This window comes from Larus michahellis, chromosome 6 (genome assembly GCF_964199755.1).
Source record: "Larus michahellis chromosome 6, bLarMic1.1, whole genome shotgun sequence".
NCBI lineage: Eukaryota > Metazoa > Chordata > Aves > Charadriiformes > Laridae > Larus > Larus michahellis.
The window spans coordinates 52,703,234-52,725,620 of record NC_133901.1 but is presented as its reverse complement, the minus strand read 5'-3'; the positions used below and the strand labels follow the sequence as shown (position 1 = coordinate 52,725,620).

At 43.2% G+C, this 22,387-nt stretch overlaps 1 protein-coding gene across 1 annotated transcript; it reads right to left on the bottom strand.

Moving 5' to 3' along the window:
• Positions 1–563: 563 nt before the first annotated feature.
• On the bottom strand, positions 564–21,261 carry ZNF488 (zinc finger protein 488). Its single transcript, XM_074592102.1, has 4 exons — positions 21,099–21,261; positions 8,057–8,279; positions 4,212–4,440; positions 564–2,275 (listed from the first exon to the last, which is right to left on the bottom strand). Exons 2-4 carry the CDS (start codon positions 8,273–8,275, stop codon positions 1,110–1,112), a joined length of 1,614 nt encoding a protein of 537 aa, XP_074448203.1. The 5' UTR covers positions 8,276–8,279; positions 21,099–21,261; the 3' UTR covers positions 564–1,109.
• Positions 21,262–22,387: the final 1,126 nt, after the last annotated feature.

The following is a 22,387-nucleotide window of genomic DNA, read 5'->3' as shown; positions in this document are numbered from 1 at the left end:
ACAGACAGGTTATAGAGAGAATTTGGCACTTGCATTTTAAAAAATCTGGAATCGGCCCATGTAGAAACCAGAGGACAGACAAGCTGGTCTAATGCAATGCAGTTCCTGTATGCCCGTGTTGTGTTGTGAAGCACATTCCTCTTCTTGCTGTTAGCAGAAGAGAGCCTGTCATCCACATTAAAGGGTGCAGATTCTATCTATCGGTAGCTAATAGTAACTCAAATACCCTAGTTGTTTTCTGTAGTATATCCAAAACCTGAAAACGGCAGGTCAAACTCTACCCCCATCAGATCTGTACACCTACTAAAGTCACACAGATCTTCCAAGATCAGTGCAGAAATTGTGCTTCCCGTCTACACAATAATGTTGACAACAGGTCACATTTTGATACAGATCCAGGTTGATTTGACTTTCTGAAAGATGTTTCAAAAGTGGCAGAGCCTAGAACAGAACTCAGACACACTGATTTACAAGTCACATCCTCTTTGTCAGTCTATTGGTCAGTTGTTGACGATCACAAATTTCAGAGTGTATTAACTTCAAGTACCTTTCAAAGCCAAGGAGACAGTAAGATATAAGTTTTTACTCAGACTTACAAATCTGATTAGAGAGCAGATTCAGGTAACATAAAGGAGTAAGAGTGCACCAAAGCTGCCAGAAACAGTAACTTCTTTTCTTTCAGCGTATAAGCTCTGATTATTTTAGTGCTTAAAGATTCCTCATTCAATGAGGTGGTTGTTACTTCTGTATTTACATTGCGCTGCACAGACACCAGCAAATCAAATACAAGCAAAGAAAACTCTGTTTGCAAGACAATAACTTTGTTCCCAACTCTTTGCAAATTAATACTGCATGTGCATTCATTTCACTATTTTATTTCCTCGAAAATAGATTGACAAGGGCTAGGTTGAGTTTTCAAAACTTACAACCCACTCAGACTCTTGTAAACATTTTATATTTTTTTGCAAAGCATCTATTATAAATTATTGTAAACAGTGATTTCCTGTAAGAAATTTATGTAAACTCAAAGAGAAATGGATACAAATGAATCATGTTCCCCTTCTTTACCCAACCTGCCCAGTCCCTTGGTGAGATCTGTCTGCACAGCTCTAATTATGAGAAGTCATGTGCCGGGATAAATGATGGCGTTCTCGGAAGTACTCATGACAAATGGGACATGTTAGCTTCTCCTCTCGTCTCCTCTTGCACTGGGACTCAGCTGAGGAGTATTCTTTTTTGTGATGTGACCGCATGTGGAAGACCAAATCAGATGTCATGCGAAAGGACAGGTTGCATTTGGCACACCAGTTCTGGGCAGCCACTCCAAAGGACGTGAAGGTGGGGGGAAGAAGAGTCAAGGAAGAGGAGGAGGAGGAAGAAGTGGTGGTTGTGTTTTGTAACTGTCCTCCTGCTTGTTTGGGCCACAGTTCTGAGGTATATGGGAAAACATTGCTCCGAGTGTTGCTTGTCTGCAGCATCTGAGCATTACACAAATCACTGACAAAGAACTTGGAATTGAGCAGAGCGCTGCAGCACATGATGTCTGTGGTGGCAATGAAGCCGGACAGGTCCCCCAGGCTCTTTGCTGACTCACTCATGGGATGAGAAGAATTTATTGCAGCTCTTTCTGCTAGACGCTTATTGGGTTTGCTGAAAGCACTCTTCTGTTCTCCTCGGGCTCTGGTGGGCCACACAAAGGAGAATGCACTACCAGAGGAGTTCAGCGACACTTCCTTTGATACCTGCTCTTTACCAAGTGTGACCGTGCCATCCTCCTGTTCTGGCTCCTTTGGTCTCTCATTTCTCAGCTTCTCCTTCATCCTACTGACCTCAGTGAAAGCGCTCTGCTTCTGCTCTAAAGCATCCTTCCTAGCTGACTGCCTCCCTGAACTAAGCTTCCAGAAAGAACCAGCCAATGCATGCTCTCCCCCAGCCTCTTCCTTGCCCCCACAGTTACGTTCCTCACTCAGATTATTGGTTTTCTCCAACAACACTGTTTTCCTGCTTCTGTTGTTCTCAGCCTCTTCAGATTTTGCTCTCTTTTCTCCTGTGAGACCATGGGCATCATCTTTACAAGCTGCCATTTTGACCTCTAGATCCCTTGCCAGACTGTGGAAATTCGTGGTCTGCTCAGCTAAGTTGCTCTTTTCAGTCTTAGGGTCCTGGAAGTTTCTCCACAGCAAGGCGCTCTTCTCTGGGACACATAGGAAACGGACATGGGAGAGATAGGAATGCTCGCATTTAAAGACTCGGTTACATTCTTGGCACCTCAACTCTGCAGAAACAGACAACAGATGATGAGTTTTACAAAGTTACAATCCTGGGCATATCCTGACCCTGTCATTGATACAAACAAAAACCCCAGAAATATTTCTTGTGTCAAGATGGCACACAGTAAAGCTAATGCCAGTGCAGAATCAGGCTGTTACAGAAAATGGTTCACCCGTATTTGCCTCCATGTGCTACCCACAGAAATCACTTCATTTAGACTCTCCAGCCAAGTTTGTATTACGTAAAATGGCCAGTACACAATGGTCTAGATTAAACCATATGGACTTCATGACAATTTGAAGGCTGAACTCGGATTTGGGTCTACATTTCCGAAGTAAGTCACTGGCTTTAATACAGGCTGAATGATAAATTCTATATACCCAAGAACTAATGTGTTTCAGACCTGGACTCAAAGATTTTGGCATGAGCCTCTACTTTCTGCATAGGATACTCTGGAAGTTTAATACTTTTCACAAACCATCTGATGATAATGCCTGAAGCCCTTACTCATGCTCATTTGGCAAACCACTATATGCCTCAAGGCACAGATGCCTGTGGCACAGAAAATAATGTTTGCAGTGAAACAATGCCAGTGATGAGGAGGAGGAACGGGGAACATGCATTGGCATGAAACTGTTTCTTACTGGCTTTCGGATGTACTGCATCTCTGGTTCATTGGGGTGATTGATTGCCCGTGAACAGACAGTACGGAATTCAGAGACCAACACACGTGTGGCACATCAGTTAAAATGTTTTTAAACAGCTTTTAAACAGTATCCATGCTATGTTATTTCACAACACACACCAGTTTTTAAATGCAAATGATGAATGGTGTCAGACAGCACCTGAGGCCTGGGATATGTAATAAAGCTCATAGATTGGTTGGGTAAAAGCACAACCCCCTAATTTGTAGGCTCAGCACAGCTCAGGTCACTTCCCAAACTACAGAAACTAAACTCTTTATAAGAAAATAAGGCTGCTGATTTGGGTGGAACATTATTCCTGCTAGTTTAAAATCTTGAGTCTAGATACAGCGTTTCTTATGTAGATAATAATTTGGCCTGGTAAATTCATAGGGCTGACAGCGTGTGTCTACACAGAAGCAAACAGAGTACGCTGGAATCAGTTAAAACAATTTTAGTGGCTTCCTGATACGATTGTGTCTATATTAATTTAATATTAATTTACAGGAAAGTACATTATCATATAAATTTACCAACTCACACCTTTACCAACCTACACCTTTACTAACCAAGCTATATCAGCTGTGTTTAAATCAACAAAAGGGAACGTAGAAAGGGTTTTTTTTCCAGTCTAACTAGGTCAAAGTTTGGAGCAAATGACAGCTGGAGTCAACCTTGTCATGGACCTGACAGCCGTTTGCTTGGTCTCTCCATAATCTAGATTTTTTTTTTCAACAATTGCCAGCTCAATTTCTTTTAGAGCAATTCATTTCTAGCAATATCTCAGTTGAAAATCTTGTCCTTTTCTTTGCTCCCACTGTGTCCCACACTAAAGAGGCAGCCTGTTCTGTATGCGGTACTGTTTGGGTTGTTACATATGTTTTACAGCTCTGCTCATTTACAAGATTAAAGCCAAACACTAGCCTATACCTGATTCCTCAATGAACTAAGAAAAGGCATATTTCCTATTGATATTTTAGGCTTTTAAGATTGCAAGGTAGTCAGGTGCATAGACGTCCATTACACAGCTCAAAAATTTCAGCAATAATCCTAGTGCACCATCCTCTGCTGGAAAGTAGCAATGAATGTAAATTTGTTCTTGCTCTATGCTCAAAGCAGAAGGGCTTTTCTTTTAACTGAACAGCTAAGGATGTAGACAGGTTTTATTTCCTGTATTTCAAGATCACCACGTACTAAAGAAGTTGCAGACTCACTTCAGTCCACAGTGACCCCTGCAGTCAAAAATTTAGTACTTACCATTCTGGGGACTCTGAGCTTTTATCTTATTGAAACCCAAGAGGCTGGAAAGCTCCTCATCATACCAAACAAGCAGCTCCTCGTTTTTGTTGATTTTCCTCGTAGACCGATAATATAACTGACTGTTTTCTAAGTAAGCTTCCAAGTTCTGCTCCTTGCTATTGGCAGCTGCTTGTACAAGTCTCATCCAAGGCAGTCCTGTGGGACTGTGCACAGAAGTAACATCTACCTGTGAGACAGGACATAAAAAAGGGAAGTTTCACATCTCGGGACCCCAAATAGATTTCCATCAAATTCAAGAACAAAGCCTGTTTTCTGCCTCACACAGAGCCCGTATGCCAAAGCTGTGAGCCCAATTCATACACCAGTGTCACCAAATCCAAAGTCATCATAGGGAGAAGGCTTCCCTGGTGTGAGAGCTGAGAGCTCTGGGAACACAGCTGCACGGGAGGGAGAAGAAGACACTGCTGTTCACATGCAGCCTCTCGTGGCAATGCCAGGGAGGGTACATTGGCCAATCTTCAGACCATGGATGGTGTCCTCTCTCTGATGCAGGTTGTCCCATGGGACTGAGACCCCTGCTTACAGAGGAGCACGCCTTCTGTATCTTTATGACCCACATGTGACCCACATAGTCCCATGGGAGAATGGGATATGAGTCAGGAGTGCTGTGGCCTGGGGGGTGTGAGATGTGCAGACCCCTGGATCAGTGCAGTGTGAGCCCAGAAATGAACACACACTCTGGGCAGTCGCATGTGGAGTTCTTCACTGACATAAGAGGAAATGAATCAGGAAGTGAAAGAATAATCTTGTTTTGTTGATTCAACACCCCAAGGAGACAACATCTGCATATATAACTGTTTGGCTAGATTACATAAAAATGGGATTTTAATAAATACACTAAGACACACTTATATGATCTCTTTGCTTTTTCATAAATAAAATGATATATTCCTATTCCTGCCCTTGATAAATCAATTAAATTCACTTCAAGGAATCTAAACAGATAAAACCTGATCAGACGAATATTTTTCATTAAATTATTTCTGAGACTAGTGAGGCGTTGGTTTACTTTCAGTATGTGTACATTCAGAAATACCAAACAGATTAAGTTAAAAAATGTTGCTTACGTTGCAAGGTCAGGCACTCAGAAGTTAAAAAAATAGTATTAAGTCTACTGCCCAAATTAAATTTCCCTTCTGTGTGTATATTACAGCATAGTCCTCAGTCACACCTACTCCTTTCTCCACAGGACTCCTTAAGTCATTTAGTCACAGGTTGACCACGCTCTGGAAATAATATAACTGTAAAACATTTGGCTTTGTCTTCCTCATTCAGTGTGTGGCTCCCATCTTAGTTACTTTATTGCATTTGCTCTGAATAGGGAACGATTTATTTCTTTATAGGGAATGATTTATTTCTTTATAGGTTTTTCTTTGGTGTTTACCACAGCAGATCTATGTCCTCTGCAGCATTTGAAAGACGGGGAAGAATTTCGTAGCTTGGAGGCTGAAATACAGGGCGATCAAGGGCAACTTTTACACGCATAAAAAGCCTCAACTAATTTTTGAAGCACTAAGTCATTGTTTAGAAAGGAAGAAGTTTGGAAATGAAAAATGTCTAATGACAAGTGTGATCTAAATCTCACCCCAAGCAATGTATAGCTCTTTGTTTTCCACTAATTGCAGGGCAGCCATTCATTGGTGTTTGGTATCAGAAACAATATTTTGGCTATTTCTCTGTTTTTAACTCTATTACCTACCATGAAAAGCATGATCACATTACCAGCTTGAATACAAGAATGAAACATTAAGGGGCCATAAGATAAGAGTTAATTAGTATAAGGGAGAGAATAAATTAGCATGGCCTGTAACTGGTTCTCTCTAAACGCCACGGTAATTAACAGTGATTGAGAAATACAAGAGTCTGACAGCAACACAAGCACACCCACCCACCCACCCACAGTGGTTGTAACTAATAGCTATGACAGAGGCTGTCATTTATTAGTTTCTGTGTCTCAGAAATACCGAGCATCCACCCGGCGCTCTAAGCAAAGTCAAAGGGAACACAGCTCCTCCAGAAACCAGGACTCCAGGGGAAGAGCTGAGGGAGCTAAAAGAAGGTGGGGAGGAGTAAAGGACGGAACTACGCTGCCGAACGATGATGAACATGAACCTCAGCTGCAGAGAATCCACCTTGCCAAGTTATTGCTGGGTATATTCTGTTCATATCATAGCCAACATATCAAAACACATTTCTTTTTTGCACCTTAGTGCTATGATAAAAACATAGTATCATGATTGAATTGTTAATTAATTGTCTACACACAGAGTTAGGAGCTTAACAATAGTTTCTGGAAGGTTTACTTTGAATTATGAGTAGCTAACAGGTTATGGGACCACCAATTGCATCTGAAACAGCTACTTGCTCAGAATTTGATGTATTTACTGCCAAAAGACAGAGATCTGGGCCAACTCAGGCATCCAGTTTCATGGCTGCGTAACAATTACTTAGCTCAAATGTAGCAAAACACTGAAGGCAACCCTCTGGAGGGCTCTTCCAGTGTAGAAACCCTTTGAGACTCTTTCTTGTGTCTACAGTCATTTTAAACTCCCTGGAGAAATACAGAAATATTCCATAAATAAAGCCTCATTTCAGGAGACATTTTTCTCCAAAGAGCTTGCAGTTCTCCTGGAGTACTAGTAACATGGTCCAAGCAAATAAGCCGGTGCCAGAGACTCAAACAAATATTCAGAAAAACCCTGAAGCCTCTTCTTCTCTTTCTTAATTTGTTTAAAGCAAAAGTGTCAAACACATATCTCCCAACAGCTGCATCTTCCATATTACACACACTCCCTGGGATTTCTCTCCTCCAGAGCGCAGAAATCTTAGGATAACCTGTCTCTCTCCTAGATCCATCCATGTGGGAAATTTGCTTGCCTCACATTGTAAAACACTACCTCCTGTCTTTAGACCAATGGTGACTGAAATGCACTCCAAGACCCAGAAAGCCAAGATAAGAGGCCAGCATGAGAAATACAGATTGCCCAAATGAAAGTGTTATGATAAGCAGTGGCTAAGGAATTAGAAATCGGGGAACTAGAGCTGGGGAGTGAACATTCCACTGCAGTCCTGGGGTTTCTGACTTTCCTTACATGACAGTTCCTTTTATTTCACAGGTGTATCAGTGTGGCTTCTCTACAGTGATTGAAAAGTCCAACTGTGACACAGACAGACATATCTAAGCTAACTTTAGGAGGTCCATGTACTAACAGCAATAAGTTGTGGCTGCCAGAAGATTGTGTGGACTAGTTATCTGACTGATAGCTTCTACAGTTCATACAGCCTGTGCTGAGATCTCTGCCATTGTGATTTACTTTTATGGATAACTGAGCAAACTGGGTTAACATGGCTCAGGTCTGTCAATAAATGCTGCGAATGTACCACCTGCAGGAATCAGTGCAATGCCACGGTCTTCCCTCTCTGCTCTCGCAGGGCTGTCACACCTCCCGATAAGCCTCCTTTGTAAGGAAGAAACCTGAGCATGAAGAAGTTTCTAAACTACTTGTCCCTCTTCCCTCCTATTCCTGGTCAGCGCTGAAGCAGGTCATCAGTCATCAGCATAGAAGCGAGACTTGGTGTTCTTCTTGCAAGGGAAGCAGTTCTCAGTGAGGTCCCTCCAGTCTGCAGCTCATAAATCAGAAATGCTCCGGCTACTTCTGCCCTTTGGAGGAGCTGTTAGTTGCGCTGAACAAAACAAAAATCTACCCCTCGGCAAAGTCACCTTCTCAGGGATGCTGTAACCCTTTTTGATATGACTAACATTAAATGCTGCTCTCTCCTACCTTAAACACATAGTGGATGTTCCGTCTATCAGAACACTTGAGAGCAATAAAAGCTACAGTGTCCAGCAGGGTGTTCTGGAGCAAGCATGGTCCAAAAACGGCTTCTTTGGGAATGTCTTGTGTGGTATGAACAGTAGCTAAAATGTCCGGAAAATGGTGATGCAAAAGTTTGTTGTCACTTGTCCAAAGGAATTTAGGCAAAGATGTAAGTTCCATCATAAACCTGTAAAATAAACAAGAAATCACATTTGGAATAGAGATGGAAATGGAAAGGGGCACCACTAATTACAATATAAAGACTTCCAGGAGCTGTAGGTGAATTGTAAGACCATGCCAGGACATTGCTGGTTACAGAGTTTACAGCTTTATTAACATACAGTTCAGAAAGAGAAAAATGACTTTGCACTAAACCAAAATCTTAGGTTTGTAAACAAGTGAGTAACTCTTTTCTGGAACAGGCAGACACTCCAAGAGTTCAACTCCTGCTACACTGCTACTCTCTACAGCCAGGAATGAGAAGCTCTGGGAACAGTAAGCAAAATTTTCAGTGGGTGGAACTCAGCATATTCTTGTTCAGCATATTCTCAGATATCCTTCTTATTTAATATTAGTAGTTTGTAGAAGTGTGAAGAAAGGTAGAGAAGGAGAACAATAACAACACACAAAAAAAAGCAGGCACTTCTTGAAACACATTTTGAAAAAGCTGTGCTTTTTGATTTGGGAATGCAACATGAGTCTCGTTTCTGGTTAAGCCAGTACAAAACCAGGAATAACCTGAGTCCTGAGTCTATCCAACCTAAACGCACAAAATCTGTGGAGACAGACAAAAATAGTATTTTCATCCCATCTCAAAATATATGTGAGATCTTAGTTATCTGCTGCTGTTGGGAAAATTGAATCAGATCATGACTCTTTGCATGGTGACACTCTTAGCAGAGATTGCTGTCTTTAGAGGGTGAATTCTTCTGCCCTGAATGTAGAATATTACACTTTCAGAGCAGAGGCAATTTCTGCAATATGAGCCACAATCTGAGGACTCTGGATGCAATGAGGAGGCGAGTTTGAGTTATTTATCGTTCTAAGCTTCTCTAGATTTTTAATAAAGATATTGCCATCTCCAGCTCCCAGTTGGAGGTCATGGAAAAACCCTCATTTATGCCATCAGGAGCTGGATCGGGTCCATTAGGCAGAGAAAATCAAAGAGAACAGCAACAAGCCCTGAAGAGGCCTTAGCCTAATAAATAGTGAGATAGAAGGGCTGAAGATCCAGTCTAATCTTTCTCACTCTCTGCCAACAGAATTGATTTGTTACTCTCTGACTCATGACTTAAACTGAAGTGATATAAAGTGCTCAGGAGAGTTGCATTGATTTAACTAAATCAATTTATAAATCAGTGTAGTTAATTCAGTATAATTTCTTCCTGGGAGGCAAGGTCTAAGACCCTACCCTGAAAATATTAAAATACATGGTTACATAAGCAGTAAGTAGTAAACATCTGAGGGATGGAGGCCTAAACCTCCCAAACCCCCCCAAACCCCCCAAACCCCCCAAAAGAGGGGGACATAAAAGGTAAAATAAAAAGTTGGGTGGCTTGCCAGAAATCAGTCACTAAGAGAAGGATAGACTGGATTTCTACTTGCTGATGATGATGAGTGTCATTGCCTGGTTTCCCAATAATCTCCTAAAGTTACTATTAGTATAAGAACAGAATGATGGGATCTATGTGTACATTTGTACAATATATAGAATCTACCTAAATAAATACAACATATTCATATGTATGTTTGCATTTCCATGTACACTATACCCATTTTTAATAAACGGAAACAGTCAAGGCATATTTATTTCAAATAATACCAAAAGTGAAAGTTCTAAAGAAGCTGTGGCTGCCCCATCCGTGGACGTGTTCAAGGCCAGGCTGGATGGGGCTTTGAGCAACCTGGTCTGGTGGGAGGTGTCCCTGCCCAGGGCAGGGGGGTTGGAACTAGATGGTCTTTCAGGTGCCTTCCAATACACAAACTATTCTATGACTCAGAAAATTAATTTGAGATCCGAAATGCTTAAAAGTCTCTCTAAATAAGAAAAAGTTTAGAAATAAATTATAACCTGAGCCAGTTCCTTTTCTAAAGAATTCACATTCAGGAAATTCCTGATCTCTTCTGACATTACTTATCCACTTGCCTAGAAGGCAATTCCTCTTACTGAGATTTCCCTTTCTGTGAAATTCATCTTGATTTCTCCATGTAAACTAAGAGAGTGCTGCACCTTGGCACACCGCTGTCATTACAGAGGAAACAGAACTCCAGGGCCCTCAAAGCTGAGTTTTCCATGGGGAAGGACACTGGATCTGAGCACACACACTTCTCCTAGGAAAAGCAGGAGTGCTATTTGTGTGCAGTCTTTTCCTCCAGAAATCTCAGCCGGAGCACAGATACAAGGGTCTGAAGAAGCTACACTCCCTTCCAGCTAGCTACTGCTGCCTGCCACTTTTCTCTATTTCAGCAGCTTTTCAAAGAGGTACCATAAACCCAACCCTACCAAGAACCATTTCTCCAAAGACTTAAAATGTGTGGATACCAAGAAAAATTGTAAGAATTATGCGTAACAGCACCACCTAGTGATTTCTGCCATAATATACGTCCCAAAGAAAGACACAAAAGGGCAGGACATGCTTTACCACTCTTGCCCCACTCTGGCTTTGTTACCTGCTCTGGTTTTGTTACCTGCAAGACAGATCCGCAACCGTCAGCTCCCAGAGCACACCCGCAGCTCACACCTCCCACCGGGACATCTTTTCTGAGCTCCTTGGTGAAAGCATCAATGGTTCCCAGCAATGAGTGTGCTGCTTGCTGTGCTGCCTACTCCCCTGCCCCAAATCCTGAGCACAGAAGGGATTCCACACATCCAAAGGGAAAGGAAGGAAATAATAAGTGCTAAGTGACTTGTGAATTAGTCAAAGATGTGTGACGGGCAAAAAAATCCCCCAAACCTACAGGCATAAATGCCAAAGTCTCAAAGTGCAGCCTTGGCAACTGTGGTCACATTCAACTCTTGTACAGAAGGGTCAACTTTGTGAAAAGTTATGAAAAGGATGTACTGTGTGTACACAGCAAATGGGCTTCTTATGGTCAGCCTTGCGCCAAAAGCCTTTGGCATGGGCAGATGGATCCCTTCAAATAATTTGTCAAATGCACCATCTAGTGTAACATCTCAGTATAACACAGCGTCCCATGACAAAGCGACAGCAGGACATCCCCCGAGTCCATGGTGGTGTTAGCCTGTTCATCATCACAGCTTCCGGGTGCCCTGTCAGGCACGAATCACTTCTCTCGGGAGTGGGTCATTCTCTCTGCCACTCTTTGCTCAAACAGGACGCTAGGTGCCTCCAAAGGGGTTAGGTGCCTCCAAAGGTACTGGTTTTTATAGGGTTTTGTCATGTTTATGTCAGGGAGGGAGTGTAGTTTAAATTTAGTGTACTCTTTTTGAAACAGAGAAAGTAGACTGAAGATGTGCTGCTGGTACTCGGAGTGGAGAGTGGCGATACTCTGCAACATCTTTAGAAGGAAAAGGATGGATCTGTCTTCTCTGTTCTCCAAACAGCATGAGAAAGCTCTTCCCTCTGCACGGACGAGCTTTCCACTTGTGTACAGAGGCAAGTTCATCAGCTGAGGGGTAACAGTGAGCAAGCTTGACTGCATTGCTTTCAAAAATGAGCTGCTACCTCTGCAAAGGGGCGTGCTGTGTCCTGTGGGCTTTCCCACCTGGGCCAGCACTAGCTCCAAGGTCTCCATTGCACAGTGCAGGTTCATCCACAGGACAGTACTGGAACCAGTCCCGCCTCCCACACAGGTGAGGGGTGGTAGTGGGTTCTCTGGTAGCCACAGCTCTTATCTTAGAGAACTGAAATACTGACCTCCTCGAAACTAAAGACCAAGTCTTGAAACATGACTTGAGGAGAGAGAGAAATTGATCTGATTTACTCTCTGAACACTCTGGTGAAGCAAAGGAAACACAACAGAGGAGCTGAAGGGAGATAAAAAGACCATGGACAACAGGAGTAGGAGATGAAGGGATAAAAGCTTTTCAGGCATCACTGAAATATTATGCTGGATTGTGCAACTCAGCAGCTGCAGCATAAAAAGGGTACACATGCACACCCACACAAACAACATAGGCAACGTATTTCTACACTGCCAACTTTTTAAAATCACTTTTTCATGGTTCTTGCTGTTAAAGAAACTTATCAGGCTGCGTGGCACTTTTTAAGAAAGTTTACTAACATAAATTTTACTTTTGTCCCCTGAATTTGAGGATGGCAGTGTCTGGAAAATGGACATGGACCTGCCTTTTCAGCAAAGCTCAGGGAAGTTTAGGAGTATCCCAAGCCTAAATCTGCCCTGCGTTCTTCCCCCAGCAAGTCCAGTAAAATACTCATTGGCACTTCACAGGAGTAAATCTCAACAGGGCACGGGCATGAGACTGCCCAGGGCCCTCATCAGCTCTGCTCTTTTCAGTCCTGCCAGCTCTCTTTGCAAACCCAGAGACAGCCGAGGGGTGACTGTGTGCGAGGTCGGGTCTGACTGCTGTCAGAAAGGCATCGGCTGGATTCTCCGGGGGGGTCGGCAGGTGTGTGACTACACGATGGCAGCATGCAGTGCAGAAGGGTCGCTGCATAACAGTCAGTGCAACCTCATAGCTTGAGAGCACCGTCAGATAGCTCAGCATTGCTGAAATATAGCAGCACCGCCTGCGGCACTTAAACAGATGACAGAAATGAGCTGGAACAAAGTGAGATGAAGTGTAAATGGACCAGAATATAAATCTGAAACACCTTGCAATTTTGATGGAAATTTCATTTGGATCTAGACTAACCTCTACATGTTTTTCATTTGGTTATAATCTAAAGCCAAAACTTCAGCCACAACCAAGAATGCTTCTTTTTTGCAAAACTTCCCGTAGTTTTCAGGAACGTCAGACTTGAACCTGAATGGGAATTCTACACCAACCCATGAATGCAGAACTTGAGCTCTTATTTAATTCTAAATCCAGTCTCAACACAAATCTCACATCTTTGCCAACAGTCTTCATAGTCTAAGGAAAGTCATACTTATTGAGAATCTACAAATGGAGTCATAATGAGAAATGGAGAAGGTATACCAGAATGCCTGGCATTCCTCTTCAACAGACTGAAGTAGGTGAATTGCTCACATTCTTCATAGTGAGTGAAGGACAGAAAATAATCGTAACAGAGAATTCTCCAAGACTTCAACTAACCGATTACTCGCCTTACGTTATCGATTTCCACGCTTTGGCTACCTCCTTTAAGGAGCAATAATTCTGCTGTACTCTCATTTCTTACAGATGCACTGGCTGTCGTACATCGGACTAATTCACTCCTTTTCTACTACATAGCAAAGTTTACAGAACTCTGTCCTAAGCCTCTTTGTGAAGGTCATATCTTCAGCTCTGTATCATGCAGGCAATGATATGCTTGCCTCAAACTGCCAGTGCTGGGAGTGCCGTTGCCTCCTAGAGACATGATCCCCCTCGTGCAACATAATCCTGCTGTTCTCACTCGTGTTCTGCATAAGCAGTTCCTATCCCTCTGGGCTCACCCCCACGCATGTCTCTGAAAGAGTGAAATAAAATGAATATTTATAGTGCTTTAGTAGCACATTAGAGTCAGATCACCTGTTAGATGATGGGTACTCTCCATATTCTATCTGTCACAGATGTGAATTCTTCATATGGATGAGTTTAGGGACTTGCTGTTTAATGGGCTCTTCATCCCCCAGAGAGTATCTGATACACATATACCATGTCCCTGAGTGATGGATTTTGCATCTTGATTTCTGAGAAGTGTGACAGATCTGTCAAATAACAAGTACCTATGGGCAGGCAACTCCCTATGGATTATGCAATTGTGGATTTTCCATCAAAAAGCACATAAAATAGATGGTGCTCACAGCAACTGCTCCCAGCCTGCTTGCTTCCAGAAGCAGCTCACAAATTGCTAGTCATCTTTTGGTTTCCTGACTGCTCTTCCAAGCTAGAACCCTGCAGATTCTCTCTCCCCATTTCCAGCACTTGCATATCATCCCCTTAACTAACTGGGGTTACAGCTTCTGCCTTCCTGAAAAATTTTTACATAGCTCCCTCACCTCATGAGAAAAATGTGTTTTAGAGAGGGGAAGTGAGAGAAGGGCATAGGAACAGTTCTGAGCTAATTTTCAGATCCCTGATTTTCTACTGTATGGCCTTCAGATGTCACTGCAAGCTCTTCTAAGAAACGTCTGGAACTGCCCAAATGTAGAAAAAAAACTTGGAGCAAGGACTCCCCTGTCTCCTATTTTCATAGGCCGTGGCCTGATTCTCCTTGCCACAGTGACGATGTTGAACTGTGGTATCACCTGGAGTTTCTTGGGGGTCATAAAAGCACTGGGAGCCTTGCATAATATTATGATCAAATTTGCAAATGTGAAGGAAACAAATGAATCACCTTTGCAAGAGGGGAAACTTTTCAGGCAGAACTTAATTAGCTAGTTCATCTCTTCACAATCATAAATGGAAGGGCATAGTAAAAATTGTTTCCCTTAAATTAATTTGATTTTTTAAAAAAAATCAATAGCTGCTTCTATTTTACCTTTACACTCCATTTTAACTGTGGATTAATTTGCATATAGTGATATCACTTTCAAAGCAATTACCATAGTTGGAAAAAAACACAGCACAGAAGTTACTCATAAAATATAATGAAAGTATTTGATCCTGGAAAGCATCATCCCATACTCTCCCCAGCCATTTTTACATCTACCCCAGACTTTCTCCAGAGCAGGGACTAACGTAAACAGGATAGCTCTGCATTTGCCATGTCAACAAAACTGAAAGGAAAAAAAAAATGAATGAAATATTGAATACTGGAACCATCATTTCCTTCACCTTTTAACTTCTTTCTACTCAAAAGTGTGACAGTGTTTTCCCTGAAGCACATAACCTGTGACTTTGTGCCAATGCACTCCTGTGGCCACTGCCAAAACCGCCTTTGATTTCAATAGGAGGTCTGTCGGTCTGAGGAATCCATGATCAGGCATGCCATGTCATGCACAATAAACTACAGATATTAAAGGAATTGAGCTGATGTGGACAGAGTGCTTCTGTCTGCAACATTTATTATTCTCTGTTGCTATAAGGAACTGAGGATTCTTAACACATGAAGGGAATTCCAAGAGAAACAGAGATGGAAAAGTGAGAAAATCCACTTCTTGGGATTTTTACATTTGCTTTCCTTCTGTGCAAGCTTTTCTTCTCTTTTTATTCAAGTTGTAAACTCCAAAGGAGAAGAACCAAAAGTAAAACTGAAAGACACTGGCAGGAAATCAAAGAAAAGAATGGAGAACTCGTGTTTTAAAAGATAAAATAAGTAATTCCAGAACCATAAAATACATCCTGAAAGAAACTGCAACCTGTTTCCTAAATCTATTAAATTACAAGCTAAGAAGGTTCTTTTAAAGCATGAAAAATCTACACAAGCCTTTTCTTTTAACTCGCTGCTGCTGCAAGATAGAGCTTCTGTGCTTCAGCTTGGGCACAGGTCTGGGAGATGTTCCCTTTTGGGCATGAAGTGGTTCCTTCATACCTTTACTGCTGAAAATCCCACATAAATGAAGAAAATTGTACCAGGGCACATGGAGAAGACAGGCAGCTATAGCTATGTGCCACCATTCCCAGCCTGTTTGGGATGAACAAGGTCAGCTGTGGGTTGGCTACCCCTCAGACAGCCATTATATCCCAAGCAGGCTATACAAAAGTCTTGGATTACCTTGGAAAGAAAGGAGTTGCTGTTGATTTTAAGAAAGAAAACTAGTCATGTGTAACTTATTTCTAAGTCTCGAGTTTAGCAAGCCGTCCATCTTTGAGAAACAGACAATATTCCTTGAATTTCTGAGCTCTGAGTATGCTCTTTCATCCTCCCATTTTCACTGGTGGCAAATTTGGATCCCAGCAATGATTCTGCATAGAAGCAAGTGGGCAGCTGATCCAAAGATGTCCCTTTCCTGCCAGTGAGCCGCTTCCCATCTGTGCGTTAAGAACAGCCCAATTAGCACTGACAAAGTAACTGAGATCATGATAATAAAACCTGTGGAGACTGGAATTTTTTGTTGTCCAGGGCTACAACTGGGGCATACTGTGAGTACCTCTCTTCTCAATTCCTCATAGCCCTTGAGGTACTGCTGCTCTGAACATATCCCCTGTACTCCTGGGATGTCTCAATGCCTGCAGCTTGCCTGAGCTGGGCATCTGTGAAGAGGCAGAAGGAAACACAACTATGCACGAAGGAGGAATTTGCTGACTGCAGACCTGAACTGAATCTAAAGAGAGCAGAATAAAATTGTGACTGATGTAGCCTGATCAACGAAAATGAGTTTCCCTTGGCATTGCAGGCATCCCCAGCTTTCTTTCATCATGCCTTCCTGTACAGAAGCTGCACAACTGTGGCCTGGAAAGCCCCTAAAAACAGTCAGTAGGAACAGGGAAAGTCACTGTCTAGCATCCCCTAAAAGAACATGAGGCAGCTTGGGGTGAAGAGCCTAGTGTCTACTTCAAGCTTCCAGAAACCGGCCCCTTCTGGAGTCTGAATTCAATCTGGAGGTTTTGTTGTGAATCAGAGACCTCCAAGATTACGGGACGCTCAAAACTTTGTTATTGTATCATCATATATTCAGGGAGCAGTCCTCCAATTCTTACTATTTCAAGGCTCTCTGGTCTTCAGACTGTCTTTCATCACCTGAAATCCACAGCACATGCAGTGTAAGCTGACAGCTCTTGATGAACCATCATTATATCTTGGCTGGATACCCAACCTAGTGAATCATGAAGCTGCCAAATCTTTTTATTATGAACAATCTCTCAAACTTCAGTGGGAATAATGAAGAAGACAGAGCTAAAATCCCTGCTTGGGAATGAGTAAATACCTCAAGCTCCACATTTGCCTTAAGCAAGTCTTGTGAAATGCAGCAGCCATTTGGAAGTGCAGATTAAAAGAAAAGCTGTCAGATTTCTTCTTATTTTCTCTGAGATTAGGGAAAGCTGAAGTGGGCTCTCCCCTGATGCATGGTAGCTGCCCCACAGACATGCAGAGCTGCCTCTCCAAAGTAGATGTGGATTGAATCACTTCTCCAAGACCACAAGGATTCAATGTCCACCCTTTACGTGAAGTCCTGAAACAAAATCCCTGAGACTGAGTGTCAGATCTAGCATGATGAGAAAATAACTGAGATTTGAACAAGTCCCAGTAGAGCTATGTACCCTAGCCCCACTGACTTTCAAATGGCAGCCCAGCACCAAACTTCCCTATGTTCTTAGGAAATTTCCACATTGAGCCCATGCCACCAACTATTGCCACCAACTTCCATGGCAGGAAATGGGGTAGGCAGGAGAGGAATGGACATAGCAGAAAAGCCTGGTTAATACTGATTTGCTGGCATGTGTGATGCAACAGTAGCTCCAGGTGAAGCCTTCTTTGATTTAGCAGACGTTTTAGTAAACTGGAGGGGTTAAATCCAGTGGAACATGAGCAACAGAGTCACTGAGGTCTCTGTTCCACACCTCTTGATGCTTGAATACAAGAAATGCAATGCAGGCTCTTGTGGGAGGGCTCTTGATGTTTCAAGCTCGACAATGAGCAATAGGAATACCATGCTGCGTGAATAAGAAAGGATAAAATATCTTTATTTTCTGCTATCCCAGTGGTTCAGACAGACTGGGTCTAGGAGTTTGGCTCCCTACTCCTTTCCAGTTGGGTTGGCCCCAGAGGCAGAATTAGTACTTCTGTCTGGCACTGCATCTGATCTAATGGACCCTGGTGGGTGGTACTGGCTTGAACGAGTCATTCATAAGTCAGACAATCCACCTGTGGATAAAGCGGAGCTGACTACAGCTCTGTAGTCTGCTGGCTTTCAAAGACTTAACTTTTGTGTGCAGGGCACTGCTGAAGGGCTGACTCTTCACTGGACAACTGTTCTGTCTAACGGAAGCATTACTTTCATCTACAACTTTACTCTTGCAGTTTCAAGGCCGAAGACCTACAAAATGGGGTTCCTGTAGGATACAGGGAGCATGTTTTAACTCTCCAGCCAGGTTTGAGGATTATCAGACCATAAATGTTACGGATTAACATCCTTGCAGCTGCATAGTACATGCCCTATACCATATGGATGTATTTCAGTTGAGAGCACACAGTATTTTATATTCCAGACCTGAATTGTGCTAGCGGTCACCTCAGAGCCTTGGTCTGGTTTCTGCTCCCACTGCTCTGGCATTGCTCACTGTTCAGCAATAGGCAAAATGCTCCAAAATGTCACAGAAGTTTTGAATTTTACAGGGGACAACCAGGAAGGGAAAGAAAGCAGATGTAAAAATGCCTTTACTTTTCTCACGCATGAAAAAGCACACAACAAAGGTGCATTTTAAAGCAACAAAATTATTCCATGGGAAGGAGAACAGAGAAAGCAACTCTTCATCTGTCAACATAGTATAAGAAAGTTACTTGTCACACAGATGTTTGTATCCACTTTCAGCAAAGTCCGCATTTGATTCATGTAAATAGGAGCCCTGACTATGGCCATTTGTGCTCACACATTTGTTCTCACAGATTTGTGCATTCGTTCCTTCACCCAGGGACCCACGCAGACAAAACCACCGTTCCCTACGTGTAACCTCAGAAAACAGAGAACCAACCAACCAACCAACCAACTGACACAATCCAAACACAACCAGACTGAACCAAAACCTGTAACTTGTGAAAACAGTCACAAATCATTTTTCCTCTCTCTTCATACAGTTCACATTCATGTCTCCTTTTCACAAATGAAAAGAAATTATGCTATCTGATTGATGTTCAAGATATACAAGGTATGTTCTTGTTTAACAGTCCTGCTATTTATTTTTGTTAGCTCTCAGTTTAAAAAATGTTTTATCTGTCCAAATGTTTCTTTCTGACATAAAACTAATATATTGTTGTATAAGCATATACATATATATATATGTACACACATATATGTATACACATACATGTATTCACAACTATATGTATAGCTATACATATGGCTAAATAATTTTTTAAATTTTGCAGGTTCATTATCTGTATTTAAAGAGAAATATTTTAAACCTAAGAGCAGTCGCTTTCACATGGTTTATACTGGAGATTTCTTCAACAGTACTAAGTAACATTAATTTACATTAATGCTAAACTTACTGCATAATGTCAACTCCAATAACAGCGAGTGACTGAGCTGAAGAGCACTACATAATATGAAATTGTGGGGAACAACGTTAACAACTTCTTTTACACCACAATGAAGCAAAGAAACCTTTTAAGGGAAAGTCAATTATGTAAATTAAAATAATTAACCTAAAATACTTTGTTTCCCAACAAAATACTTTGTTCTGTGACCTGGTGTTTATTAACAGCATTTGCAAGTAACACATGACTGTGCTGTAGGAAAATTATACTAACTGATTCACAGCATTACAGACACAGAAATATCCACATATAACATACTAGGACTTAGCCAAGTAATTTCTTCTGCAAAATCTTCCATACAATCTATAATTCTTTACACAGAATTTATTTTTGTACTTTCTCATCTGGTTATATTATGTTCAGATAATAGAAGCTAAAGTAATATTTTGACTTTACATTAATATTTCTATGGCTATAAAGATATTTTTTTCTATAAGATGGTATCTCTATAGAGCTCTATAAGGCAGCTCGACCTTGCTTAGAAATATTGGAAAATGCCTAAATACTGAATAAATTTGCTTTCTCAAAGAGCAGCTTATGCTTTGGTGTAGCATTGAAAGAAATGACACATTGAAAGAAAAAAATCTTCATTTCCCAATCTTCCTATTGCCTAAATAAATCCCTCTCTTTAGTATCAATTATATTTAATAAATGGAAACAAGAGCTGTCAAGCACTAAATTTTACATTTTTAAAAGGCAAAAATAAGGGATAGCTCCTGAGCAATAATTTATTATTAAATTCCGAATTTCATGCACTAGTGCAATTGCTTTTTATTTAAGAACAACTATAGTAAAAACATAAAACCATTTAAAAATCATGTCTTCCATCAAGTTTTTGTTGAGATTTCTTCTAACTAGTACCTGTCTGGTCACGGAATAAAGACATAAAATGCTTCAAACATTTGTAGTAGACTGAATTTCTGCAGAAACCTTTTCATGGAAAGATTTGCAAATGTAAAGATGAATGTGACATTTTAAAGTGACAACAATAGCAGCTTCTAACTTACTTAACCAGTAGGAAATTTCTGCTAAGGAACACGGATATCCTTATATCAGCTACAAATAGAGAATAACAATGTGAGATATTTCAAAGGAAGTTCATCAATTTCTTAAAAGCAGTTAGACCCTAAGTAAGTACCTAAGACCGCCACGATGCTCTGTCACCTGTCGAAGTTGGAGGGATGAGGAGAGCTGCAACCAATGAAAGGGCAACTGATGCTCGAGAGGTCTCGGCGAGAGAAGAGGAGCCGGGAGGGAGGAACAGGGCTACTACCTTCGGGGTTGCCGAGGGGGGGCCGCCTTCCCCCACAAGCCCTGAGCCGCCTCCGCATCGCCCCCCGCAGCCCAGGGACGGTACCCGCCGCCGGGGGGACTCTCCCCGGGGCCCCTCTCTGCCGCACTGAAGCAGGCGGTGACAAGGTCGGGGTTGAGCACTAGTCACCGAGGGGCACCCCCATGCCCTCGCCTGCTCCCCGGCAACACCCCCCCCCGGGGCAGCCCGGCGCCGAGGCTGGTCGGGGACCCCCTCGGGCCGCCTCTCCGTCCCCGCGGCCCCCTCGGTGCGTCCCGAAAGGCCGCGGCCCCCCGCTGCCGCCCTTACCCGCTCCGGGCGGCCGGCGCAGCACTCCGCGGCCGCGCAGCCGGGGCGGGCGGGCGGGACGGCGCAGCGCTCTGCCGGCGGCAGGGCGGCCCCGCCGGGCCCGGGCTACCGCGGTCCCCTCTGTCCCGGCCCCGCTCACCTGCGGATCCCGCTGCAGCCTCTCCGCGGACAGGGGCTCTCCGGCAGCGGGGTCCGCCCCCGCGCCCCCTTCCCGGCGCGCAGCCCTCTCCCAGGATCCCGCTACAGCCGCGTCCCCGCCGAGCCCTCACCCCACCGCTCCCCCCTCCACCGAGAGCCGCGTCGGCAGCCCCCCGCCGCCGCACCGCCCCAGCACGGCATCCTCCTCCCCCGCCACGGCTCCCCGCCCAGAGCAGACCCCGGGAAACGCCTGCCCCCCCGGCACCCCTCCCCCGGCGCCCAGCCGTGCCCCCCAGCAGTCCCCCTCCTCCGGGACCCGCTGCCACCCCCGCCCGCGGGGGCCGCGGAGCCCTGCCCCGGGCAGAAGTCGTCCCGGGAGAGGATGCGAACCGCGGCGAGGGGGTGCTCGGAAGGTGGACGGGATTCACCCTCGGGACGGTACTTTAAAAAGAGGAGTTTCTTTTAAAGTTGTGAGAAAAAAAAAACAAACCAAACAAAAACACCTTCTTGCCAGTTGTCCTTTAGAGAATCTGACAACACTTTTGAACAAAAAGCTATTCTAGGAGATGCAGGTGTTGACAAGAATGGCTTAAAATGAAAATTGGCGCTTCATAGAAAGTACTCGCAGGACACAAAATTAGGAATTTGTTTGAGGTATGAAACGATTTGTGGCACAGCTGGTATGTAAAATAAAACCATCAAATGTCTTGTCATAATCAAATATTCCCTAAATCTGGACTAGCGACATTGCTTTTGAAAGATGTCGTTCCATATAAATGCCTTTAACGCCTGGTAGAAAATTCTTATGAACATGTTGACAAATGAAATAACCCGGGTTATTTGATTAGTGTCCATGTAATCTGAATATTGGCTTGTATTGGGAAAAGAAACGTCAACCCTTTAATGCTTTTGAAAGGATGGATTTTCGCTGTAATTAAAGCGTAATCTTATACCAATAAAGAGAGCGAATCACGCTCTACGTGTTCTGTGCTACAGGGATTAAAGAGGATAAAGTCAAGAGTTTGTGTTTTCTTTTAAAATTCCTCTGAGGCAGAAGGAGCACCGTTACGGAGCAGACCGGGGGGCCGGGGACCGCTGTGGGGAGGTCCCGCGTCCCACCGCTCCCCCAGCGACGGGCTTCTGTGCCGGGGGCACCTCTTAGTACTCCCGTGGAAACGCGTTCTGATTTGGGGTGCAGATGTCAGGAAACCGAGACGAACAATTCCCACTGCACTTCATATCGCAAGAGTTTATATTTTTGCAGCCTTTATGCACATAGGTACAGAAGGC